This window comes from Podarcis cretensis (assembly GCF_951804945.1).
Source record: "Podarcis cretensis genome assembly, chromosome: 5".
Taxonomy (NCBI): domain Eukaryota; kingdom Metazoa; phylum Chordata; class Lepidosauria; order Squamata; family Lacertidae; genus Podarcis; species Podarcis cretensis.
The window spans coordinates 80831031-80843244 of NC_137174.1; the positions used below are offsets into that span (position 1 = coordinate 80831031).

General features: G+C 44.8%; 1 protein-coding gene across 2 annotated transcripts in view; it reads left to right on the forward strand.

Annotated features, from left to right (window-relative positions):
* Positions 1-3857: 3857 nt before the first annotated feature.
* Positions 3858-12214, forward strand: part of LEKR1 (leucine, glutamate and lysine rich 1) — a 71210-nt gene continuing 62853 nt past the window's right edge. The window contains exons 1-2 of one of the 2 annotated variants that reach the window (XM_079977902.1): positions 3858-3970; positions 5778-5871. In XM_079977902.1, coding sequence (XP_079834028.1) covers positions 5824-5871 — 48 coding nt within the window. In that variant the 5' untranslated portion in view covers positions 3858-3970; positions 5778-5823. Of the gene's footprint in view, positions 3971-5777; positions 5872-11521; positions 11658-12214 lie in introns of those variants that run through there. The other variant, XM_079977903.1, reaches the window with a different exon arrangement.

Sequence of the window (12214 nt, forward strand, 5' to 3'; positions counted from 1 at the left end):
TTCCGCTTCCAGTCCTCAAGGTCTCAGTAACCAAGTGATGTCCGAAACAAGTAGACACATCATGCAACCAATTCGTTCTGCAAACAAGCTGGTGGAGTGAAAACCTCTGAGCCAATCTTAAAATCAATCTCAACACCTCGGACAGATAGCAGCGGTCTGGAAACAACTCAGCTGGGATGTGGACATCAAGCCCTGCTAAGGCATCTCAGAAGGCTTGACCTTAGTAGGTTTAGAAGGACTAATCACTGAGAATGAAGGGAAAGGTCTAAAGATATGAGTGGAATTAACTCCACTGCAATGGAGCCCTAATAGAAATGCTGCCGACTCCTGAGGATCATCTTCCTTCTTAGTTTGTTTCCCTTTGCTTGCACACTGCTCTGAAAGAGCTTTCCTCCAGGGCTGGCAGAGCAAAGGCAGTTCAAGTACAGGGTAAACAGATGTCCCAGTTTAGGGGGAATGACCTGGGTTGAAGGGACGGCTCAGGGTTCACAGAGAGTTCTAGTGAAATCAGGTTCCGTTAACATTAAAATGCTCAGGAGGTCCCTGTTTTCCTGGCTTCCTTCCTTCCTATTGTGCCTGGATGTGCTGTGCCCGTCCAAAGCACTGGCCGCTAATTTTAGCTGGGGGCACCGACCGGGCTGCGGCATCACAAGGGTGCATGCAAGGACATTGCAGTCTGTCGTGCAGCAGCGGTAGTAAGCCGGTAAGAGATGACAGCGTGCCCAGGCCAAGAGTTCATGGGAGCAGAGGCAAAACGCTACAATTAGGCTTAAGTCCCGTTCCGTTGCTCTCGGGTTCACTGGAGTTCAGCAGTTGCACAGCGGCTGAGTGGCAACAGCTTTGGCATTACGTTACTAGAAAAAGGCTAAGAGGAAAATGAGTGTTGCTCCACCAGCAGAACAGATCTGGAACAGCTGCTGCAGAGCGGAGGCTTACAAGATCACAGACAGGGAAACGTACTTGAGAGCAAGCCCCATGGAATTCCCCGGGGCTTGCTTCTGAGCGGATATACAGTGGTACCTCGGGTTAAGTACCGTACTTAATTTGTTCTGGAGGTCTGTTCTTAACCTGAAACTGTTCTTAACCTGAAGCACCACCTTAGCTAATGGGGCCTCCTGCTGCCGGCGTGCAATTTCTGTTCTCATCCTGAAGCAAAGTTCTTAACCCGAGGTACTATTTCTAGGTTAGCAGAGTCTGTAACCTGAAGCGTATGTAACCCGAGGTACCAATGTACCTCGGATAGCATCTATTCCAAAATATTCAAATCGGCTCCTCTGAATGGCTCTGCAAAGATAGAATGGTGGTGGTATTATGATACAGTAAGCCCGTAACTTACATGGGGGGTTACATTCTGGGGCTTGCGCCTAAAGCCAAAATGACGTACGGTTAAATGCATTGAGCTCAATGGTGGGTAGGATTGTCAAAAGTATTTTCTCCAGGTGCCAGACCCCTTTCTATTATTTGTTTCTTTTTCTGGCCAAGCACATAAAACTGAATGCACACAAATTAAAAGTGTGTAAGCGGTGGGTTTGCTGTATATATTTTTTGGCTACAATTAGCACTACAGAGGAGGTCCTGCTGTACAATCTGGCTTGTGCTCAGTCCTGTTTACTCCCCATCCCCCCCTTCCATCGTAGCTCTAGGGTTCACTCTCGCAGTTTCATCTTCTCCAGCTCCTTCGAAAACCATCCTATCCACCAACAAGGATAGGATGTTTGAGGGCAATTGGGTCAACCACCCTGGTCATTTTCCTCCATCCCAGATGAAATATAGTCGAGAGTGGATTTCATGCTCTTTATTCAGCTCATAGTGGTGAGGAGGAATGGAAGTTCTCCCAGAATGTCTGCTTTATTTACATTATTTACACAATGGGCCCCATGTGATTGGCTAATTCCAGGATTCTCCTGTAGGCCAATCAGGTTGCAGATTCACTTCCACCTGGAGCTGGATTGGGTGGCTCCTGCGGACCAATCAGACTGCTGCATTTTGGATCCTATTGTTCTAGAACCAATCAGACTGCTGCATTCTGAATCCTATTGTTCCAGGACCAGTCAGACTGCTGCATTTTGGATCCTATTCAACTCAGTACATAACACCAGAGTTCAACAACAAGGGCATTGTGGCGACCAGTTGTGTCACTAGGGGCTTGAAGGATCTGGCGCACAGGCATATGAGATAAACTTGCATGGGTCTGTGGACAGTAGGTCACCCTTGAGTCATTCTCAGGCAAGGCCACAGCCTGCCAGGTGTCCTTTCACTTGCCTGCCCTGCCCGCTAGCTGTGCCTGCTGTCTGGAGCAATGCCAGCAGCTGCATACTCCTTGCATCCTGAGTAAAGGTCAGGTGGCGAGGAGGGAAGGGGGAAGAGCTGGTAGAAGACCAGCTCTGCAAGCCTGCAGAGCTGCTGCCAGAGTAGGCAGCATCAAGGTAGTTGGACCAATGGTCTGACTTTGTACAGTGGTGCCTCGCAAGACGAAATTAATTCGTTCTGCGATTTTTTTCGTCTTGCGAAGCACGGCTATTAGCGGCTATTAGCGGCTTAGCGGCAAGACGTTTTCGTCTTGCGAAGCAAGCCCATAGGGAAATTCGTCTTGCGAAGCACCTCAAAAACGGAAAACTCTTAGGTCTATCGAGTTTTCCGTCTTGCGAGGCATTCGTCTTGTGGGGCACCACTGTATAAGGCTGCTTCCTATGTCTCCTTCCGAGGGGAAAGGACCAGAGGCAGAGGTGTTGAAGGAAATAATAGAGAAACGAAGGTTTAATATTTCTAATGTTATTAATAAACAAAAGAGGGGGTAGAAAGGAAAGGCATAAGAGGAAAGCTGTTGTTGGAGGAAGAAGCTAATGTAAAAGAATCGGGAGCAGGACGGAAGAAACTGGCAGGTATTTTGGGCATGGGGAATTAAGGTAACAGGTTCAGTTTGAAAGGAAAATGGGAGAAGAAGTTGCTCTCATTGGAACTGCTACTGTGTGGACTTTACCACGGAGCAGACGTGTAAAGAACTGCGCTCCAAAACTCCATGTGGATTTGAGAGGCCAGTCTCATTGCGGCCAACATAATTTGCTCCCACGAGTAACTGTGATTTACGAGGGAATAATGTTTATAAGGGACATGGGTGGCGCTGTGGGTTAAACCACAGAGCCTAGGACTTGCTGATCAGAAGGTCGGCGGTTCGAATCCCTGTGACGGGGTGAGCTCCTGTTGCTCGGTCCCAGCTCCTGCCAACCTAGCAGTTTGAAAGCACATCAAAAGTGCAAGTAGATAAATAGGAACCGCTCCGACGGGAAGGTAAATGGTGTTTCCGTGTGCTGCTCTGGTTCGCCAGAAGCAGCTTAGTCATGCTGGCCACATGACCCGGAAGCTGTCTGCGGACGCCAGCTCCCTCGGCCTATAGAGTGAGATGAGCGCTGCAACCCCAGAGTCGTCCGCGACTGGACCTAATGGTCAGGGGTCCCTTTACCTTTAATGTTTATGCCATTGTTATTATTATCCTTTTTTGTTTTTTTGAAAAAGAAGTTTTATTGATTTTCAGTGCATAAACGCCATTACAAAGAGTTTCTCCCCAGTTCTGTTCCCCCCCCCCCCTGTATGTTTTCCTTCTCATTCTTGTATTCTTAGAACTGTTCTGGTCTTATCTTGTACGTAAACAGCCCTGAGAACTTTCAATGAAGGGCGGTATATACATTTAAATCCATGAAATTGCGCTCAAGCGGTGCTGGACCGGGGCTATAAGCGGCACGTGTTGACTGAACGCCGTGGAACGCTCGGCAGCAACCGCGCACGCCCGGTGGGAGGACGCGAAGCCAGAGGAGAGACTTCCGCCCTTAGCGCCTGCCCTACTTCTGGTTTCTTTGCCTGGCGGGCAAGTTGGTTGCCGGGGCAACGAGGAAGCGGCGCGGCCTACTCCGGTGTGTCCGCAGGGCTTAGCGCTCCCTCCGTTTCCGCGCTGCCCTGCTCACCTCCTGCTTGGGTGAGTGAGCGCCTCAGTTACCGGGGAGTAAGCCTTACTCGGCGAGGGCTTACTTCTTACGCCTGAAACCCTTGGGCAGAGCAGCTGCCTGTCAGTGTCGGCAATACTGACCTAGATAGCGCAGTGGGTCTTGGCATGAGGCACTTCCGCGGGTCTCTGCGTTTTGCTCTCTGGGGCAAGCAAGGCGCTTGGCTCAACGATGGCCTGCTTTTTGCCACAAAAGTGAAGCCCCGTTGCTTTGGCTTAGCAGATTCCAGCCGGGCTGCTGAAGTTTATTTTCATTTATTTCGCCTCCCTAGGCGAACCAGAGGCAAAGGAGATGAACATGGGGACTTGCATTTTAATGGTTATGTGAAGAAGGGAAGTGGATTGGGGCAGAGGCAGTGCTTTTTCTCACCTGTAACTTGCAAAATACTGTATTCATATTGTTTGTGCATTTGTGATTTCACTTTTGCCACACTCTTCCTTCAGGAAGCTCTGTGTGCATAGTTATCCCTCCCCTTTTTTCGGCCCTGTATACAGTTATACCTCGCGTTACAGACGCTTCAGGTTACATATGCTTCAGGTTACCGACTCCACTAACCCAGAAATAGTGTTTCAGGTTAAGAACTTTGCTTCAGGATAAGAACAGAAATCGTGCTCTGGCGGCAATGTGAGGCCCCATTAGCTAAAGTGGTGCTTCAGGTTAAGAACAGTTTCAGGTTAAGAACGGACCTCCGGAATGAATTAAGTACTTAACCCGAGGTACCACTGTACTTGAAAGAGCATCTCCACCCCCCTCGTCCAGCCCGGACTCAGGTCCAGCTCCGAGGGCCTTCTGGCGGTTTCCTCACTGTGAGAAGTGAAGTTACAGGGAACTAGACAGAGGGCCTTCTTGGTAGTGACGCCCTCCCTGTGGAACGCCCTGCCATCAGATGTCAAGGAAATAAACAACTATCTGACTTTTAGAAGACATCTGAAGACAGTTCAGGGAGGGTTTTAATGTTTGATGTTGTATTGTGTTTTAATCTGTTGGAAGCCTCCTTGAGTATTATTATTATTATTAATCGTCACATAAACCCTGAGATAATTTAGGCTGAGAGAGAGAGAGAGAGAGAGAGAGAGAGAGAGAGACTGGGCCATGAGTTTCATGGCTGAGAGGGGATTTGAACCTGGATTTCCTTGTTTAGCACACTAAACTCTACACCATGTTTATAAGATGGGAGGTGAGATAGGTGTGGCAGCTACCAGCTGCTACTTCTGGATACCTTCCTCCCCTGCTTGGGAACTTGCCTTATACCAGGGATGAGGAAACGGTGGCCCTCCAGATGTTGGGCTATAACTCCCATCATCCCTGACCATGATCCATCCTGGCAGGGGCTCGTGGGAATTGGAGTCCAACAATATCTGGCGGGCCGCAGGATCCTTGCAGAGTCACACCGTTCTTCCATCTGGCATATTCCTTTCTATTGTGACCGGTGACTAATATGCACAGGTGAGATAATCTGTTTTTAGTCCATTGAGCTTTATGAAAATGAGGATTTCCATAATAGAAGGGGGAAGGAAGACTCCATCTACAGTATATTATAGCCACTCCCATCAGCTCCCCTCATGATGTAAAACATGGACGCGGGATACTACAGTAAAAAGATTGCTTTTGAATGCCTTTCCATGTGCAAATGCTGTTGTCAGATTGTGCTGTTGGGTGGGAATATTGTACACCTGCCATTTGAGCTGCCAAGGTAAAACACAAGCAAGGCAGGTCATATTGGGGAATTTTCAACTCCAAACTTATAACCAGTTTTGTCTGTTTATAATCTTTTAACAGTTTTGTGTGCCAGTCTTGCAAATCTGTATTTAAACCATAGAAGGATATGGACCGACATATTCCTGTGCATCCGCTACCTGAGGAAATACGAAAGGTATGCTACAGTGAGCAAACTTGGCAGCTTTTGCTTTCTGGTATATTTTATTTATTTTATTTGTCTGCAGTTTGTTGTCATGTCCATAACAGAACTCTTGCCATAGTTCCGTTCTGTCTGTTGCTGCTCGATATATATTAATATTTGCACATGCTTGCTGCCTCTTGGAGTTGTGTGCCTGGGATTTTTAAAGAAATTATATTGTGCAAATAAACCCATGAACAGCCCCCCCCCCAAATTTGACAGGAATCAGTTGGAGAAAAAAGGAACCTTGAGATGGGAGGGTTTGTAAAGCAGCCAGATTTAGCTTCTGCCAACTAAAAGCTATTTGGAAATGAAAGGGTTTGATAACGAAGGAGGAAGACTAGAAAGTTGGCCAGGCAGAAGGATGATATGGGTCTTATGTCCTCTGAATTACAGAAAGGTTTTTTTCTCTTTAATGAGTCACAGATTTCAACAGGGGCTCAGCTCCATTGGGAAAGAAAAAATGCTTTATATGTGTTGTTTATGCATTCTAACACTGTGATACCAGATGGTGCTGTGGAGTTCCATTTTTGCTAACCTGATTTCTCATGCAAACTTTGCAACTTCTTTGATGTGTCTAGAATCCAGCCCATGAGAATTTAAAAAGTATACCATAAATAGTACCAGATCACTGAATGCAGTGCAGACTGTGCTCTTTTAGGATTGCTGGTATCCCGATTGTGCAAAATATGACTAATACATCATTAGAAGAGAAGAATCTTGCTTTAGACAGATATAAATATTTTCTTCCTCATGTTTAAAATACTCAAAAGTGACTGACGTGTAATAGCAGCATAGGGAATGATTTTGTCCTTCTCTCTCAACCCATTCCCTCAATAGCAAACCTCTGTGCACTTAAAGAGATTCCATTTGACAGCCTTTTTCCACATGCCCAGTAATGTGTGATGCACATGCATTGCTGAACATGATCCAGAGATCAAAAGTATAAATTCTCTAGAGCAATAGAATAAAAATAATTATAAATTGGTGAAAGAACAACAGTAGACGCACAAAAATCACTTACTAATTAAAATATATAGAATGCATTTCTGTGAAGACCTGCACGTGATACGTATATGGCTTTTCTTACTAGTATACATTCATAAGCCATACTGTTTGGAAAAGATGTTAAGAAATAAAGTCATATTTGTAATGGCATGCTCTTTGTGCCATGTCAAATTAAGAAGCACTATTTATGTTGGTTTTGAAGCCCTTAGTAGCTGTATAACAAGAACTGCAGATAGAAGTTGTTAATGAGGCAGCATTTTGCAATTATTCCAGGGCAGTGACAAAAATGACCAAAAAATAAAAAATGGAAATTGAGTGAAACCTGAATATGCTAGTTATAGAAGAATTCCTTTGTTTCAGTTCAGTTTTTAAATGTAAATCATGCAATGAGATAAAGTACTCTGTGCAAGCCAGTGTTTTTGGAAAGATAATTGACTGTATTTCAACAGAAATTGTGGGACGCAGGTGGCGCTGTGGGTTAAAGCCTCAGCGCCTAGGGCTTGCCGATCGAAAGGTCGGCGGTTCGAATCCCTGCGGTGGGGTGCGCTCCCGCTGCTCGGTCCCAGCGCCTGCCAACCTAGCAGTTCGAAAGCACCTCCGGGTGCAAGTAGATAAATAGGGACCGCTTACCAGCAGGAAGGTAAACGGCGTTTCCGTGTGCGGCTCTGGCTCTGGCTCTGGCTCTGGCTCTGGCCAGAGCAGCGATGTCACGCTGGCCACGTGACCCGGAAGTGTCTCCGGACAGCGCTGGCCCCCGGCCTCTTGAGTGAGATGGGCGCACAACCCCAGAGTCTGTCAAGACTGGCCCGTACGGGCAGGGGTACCTCTACCTTTACCTTTTACAACAGAAATTGTAGTGTTTTCATATAGTTGTTTTTGAATAAATACCAAATAATTAAAAATGACACTTCGTTTCCCCTTTTAAGCCCTGACAGAGAGAAGCCAAATTACCATTTTATCATGCCTACTAGAGACTGATACTTAGGAGGGATTGAACGAGAGTAGGACAGGACTTTGAAGTACAGTAATTTTGCAAAATAGATGAAAGGGGGCTGAGGAGTAAGAAATAAAGAAAAATAACAGTAGCCTGGAAAGTTAGGACACTTTGATTTATATTGATTTTATATCAAGTTTTTTTATGCTTCCCATTGCTGGATTCTCTGCAGCCATTTCAAGAAAACATTATATATCTAAGGGCTTTATTCAATGGTTTAGCATTAATGAACAAACATGCAGGTGCCTATGGAGGAGATCACAGCCGCTTTGCTCCACCTCTGGTCTTGTTACTGTGGTGCTTCTGTGAACTGTTTTAGCATTATGCCCAACCCAGGCCTGTGATTCATCTTATTCCAGTCAAAATACAAGCCATGATCTGTCTGGGAGCCTGCTTGTTTGCACGAAGCTCTGTTAGTATGTACCCACAAACTGGGTAACTGTATCTGCTTGCACTGTGTAATAACAGTATTCAGTGATAATGTTCTTGATGTGTAACTTATCTATTTCATTGTATTGGTAATACAGTCATGTCTAAGCCTGTGATCCTATACCTTTTGGATAAATCCCAGTGGGATTCACTTCTGACATGGGTATCATATATGATCGCACTGCACATTTTTCAGCAGCCTTATAAAACAGGAATTATAATTCTGAAAGTTAAAATGAAAAGGCTTTACATGTAAATATTTTGCAACTATCTTTCAGTATGAGCTGCCTTTAAATATGACTATGGACACCAGAGTACACATTTTAAAAACAGATGTGGGGATGGGAACAGGATACAGTGGCACATGAGAGATTTGTGTAATGCATAATGTGTCACAAGCCTGTTGGCATTTCATTTATTTAAATGCAAGATTGAAGAAATAATACTTTCATTATTAAAGAGGGATTAGTATTCCAGTTTTCTGCCATATATAATAATTCATAATTGAACAAGGGAGATTTGTGCAAGCTTCCACTCATAGATTCCCTTGCTGGAAGAGGATCTGCATGTGCATTCAGAAAACATTTACTACCTGTTGTTAGATCAGGGACTGCACTTGCAGAGTTCTGAGCAGGTAATTGGTCCTATTAAACCTGACAGCACAAATTACCTGGAGGGGCAGGAGGGTCTTTCATAATGCATTGCGGGGAGTGGAATAAGAGCTATACTAAAATTGTGAGTCATAGAAATGTATTGTTGGAAGGGATCTAAAGGGTCATCTAGGCGACCCTCCTGCATTGCAGGAATCTCAACTAGATCATAAGTGACAGACAGCTTTTCAGCCTCTGCTTGAAAACCTCCAAGGTCTCATGGGAGTCTGTTCCACTGTCAAACAGCTCTTACTGTCAGAAAGTTCTTCCTGATGTTTAGTTGGAATCTCCTTTCTTGTAACTTGAAGCCATTGTTCGCGTTCTTGCCTCCGGAGCAGGAGAAAACCCTTGATCATCTTGGTCACTCTCCTCTGCACATAATCCAGTTTGTCAATATCCTCCTTAAATTGTAGCACCCAGAACTGGACATAGTGTAGTCTGGCCAAGGCAGAATAAGACAGGACTATGACTTCCCTTCAGCTGGACACTATATTTCTGTTGATACAACCTAGAATAGCATTAGCGACTTTTTTGTGTGTGTGCTGCTGCTGCTGCATCACACTGTTGGCTCATGTTAAGCTTATGTTCTACTTACTAAGACCCCATGATCCTTTTCATATGTAGTACAGGCAGTGCAGTACTTTGCTACAAGTACTGATTCCTTTAACCTTTTAAACAATATTTACTCCTGTGTTTCTGTGTGAAGTAGTGCCAGTTCCAGGGGGCCCTTGGGCAAGATAGCTGATCCTCCACTCACGCTGTACCCATCTCCTTCTCCTCACCACTGTTGCTATATCCATTTGCTTCCATCTCCCCACCTCGGGCCAAATCCTCACCAACCTCCAGAGAAAGAGAAAGGGAGAAGTTAAATTGTGCTGTGGTCACTGCTGCTTCTCATTCTTTTCTCTGCTTGCTTGGCGAAGACAGGTGAACAGGCAGCAACAGGAAGATGAGGAACATCATCAGAGCCAGGAGTCTCCAGGGATTGGAATCAGGCCCCCTACTGGGGTTTGATGAGCCTTGGCACGCCTCCACGATGCTGACCTCTGACTCAATCCCTAGTTTGAAGCAATGTCTATAAGGAAGTAAACTTCTGTTTATAACACAGTTACACTTACCTCCATTTAACCCAAGGGATGGATTCTTGGTTGGAATGTAACAGAACAATATTGAGCTTGTTTCTCCCGAGTGCTTTCAATTAGTACTGGGGTAGGGAACCTACAGCCCACAGACATGGCGTGGCGTAGAAAGGAAGAGAGAGATGGGATGGCAGAGAGGTTTAGAAAGAGCGATGAAATCCTGAAAGGCTGCAAACTTCCTGCCTCTCTTGATTTTTCCTGTGAATCATCAGCCCTTCGTGGGCCAAAGGTTTCACAGCCTTGATTTTGTACATCATTACTTGGTGCCAATAGAAGAAGAACTTAAGAAGGGTCCTGGTGGATCAGGTCAAAGGCCCATCCGGTTCAGCATCCTTTTCTCACAGTGGCCAATTAGATGTCTAAGGGAACCCTGCAAGTAAATTCCTTTGCTTTCTCAAAACTCTCCTGCTTTATATGGACAACCCTTAGCATTTCTGTTCCGCGTCCTTCTGTCCCCAGGTCCCTCCCCACCTTAACTCAGCATTCTAGCCTAATGGATCCTCCATGGGCAGGGCAACATATTCCTGAATGGTGGGGATATACAAATAAAAGGCTTAAACACACGCACGCCTGATGTCATGTTATCCCAGCCTCCCCTATATTCCCATTATGTGTAACATAACAAATTGGAATTGTTGCTGTATAATGTGCAATCTGGACAAGAGTAGGGTCCTTTGTCACTTCAGAAATCATAGGCACAGACCTGGCAGATGCGGCTCAAATGCGTGTTAAGTTGTGATCAAATTGATCCATTATGTTGCCTATGCTTAAAATGTATTATTGGCACTTTTAATCATACTTTAATCAGAGAGCAGTTAAGTTACTTGTGCTTGAAGCATGTATATGGAGAACTAAAACCTTGACAAGTGCCAGAGTGAGTCCCAAGATGCCCACCCCCTGCCCACCCACCCCCATATGAGATTAGGAATATACAGTGAAAGGTACAATCAAGTTCTCAAAGAGCAAGGAAGATAAGCCTGTGATAATTCTCAACTAAATACAACCAGTTTCGTTAGCAATGCTAAAAGCATCTTGTTCATTTTAGGAACTATAATGTAATTAACACTTCTGTGACATTTCCAGATAGACCGCAAGCAGGATTCCCCCCCCCCCCGTCCCGCCCCGCTCCCTCTCCACTTCCCTCCTCATACTGGAGACATGAAGTGGAATGCCTAAAACTGTTTATTTTGAAAGACAGAAGCAGTGATGCTGCAAGAAATCACAATGTTCTTTTTGGGATAACAGTCCCTCCCTTCCCTTCACATTACAGCTCAGTTTGTCCCCTTTCAATAAGTAATTTAAGTACTTTGGAACCTTATGGTATTTATTCTGAATAACAGTTTCATATTTCCAAGCACAGGTTGTAACTGCCAGGAAAAACAGAATTAATTTTTCATTTCCTTCAGAGCCACTGTAGCTATGATCAGGCTTCACGAGGCAAAAAGAAGAATTAGGATAAATAAAGGCTGGCATAGTAGTCGTGGAGCCAACATCTCAGACGCATAGTTTTATCAAAGAATAGTTAAAATGCATAGCACTGAGGTATGGCATTGGAATGCTTAATTTGGTTATGGCTTGTCTCATAATTACATCTTATTAGTGTTCATTGTTTTGACTGCTGCAAAGCTTGACTGTCTTCCCTTTTGCTTACATTTGAATCTCTTTTTCCCTCCCCCTTCTTCACAGGAAGCTTTCTTATCAGATAACAGTCATCCCTCTTCTCTCAAAGGCTTTGAGTGGAATATAAAATTAAAATAATTGTAGTATAGTCAAAGTGTTTCTTCATTCATGGAAATATGATGAGTTATATATGCTGTGGGGTGGGTTGACAATCTATTTGATAATTTGATGACAGGTCCTGTCCCAACATGGTTTTGGGTAAATAATCATGCAATTAGTTCAACATTATAAATGCTTTACCGGTTTGTGTGGTGATTTAGGCTGGATACATATTGCCAATTCCCTTTGGTGACCATTGGTGATCTCAGAAGAGAATGTCATTAATATATAGCAGATTCAACTTGCATTGCTTGATAGGAGGCCTCTTTAGGTTGCTCCTTGCTCCTGCTTGCCCCATTCATTATGTTTCCCTTCCATGT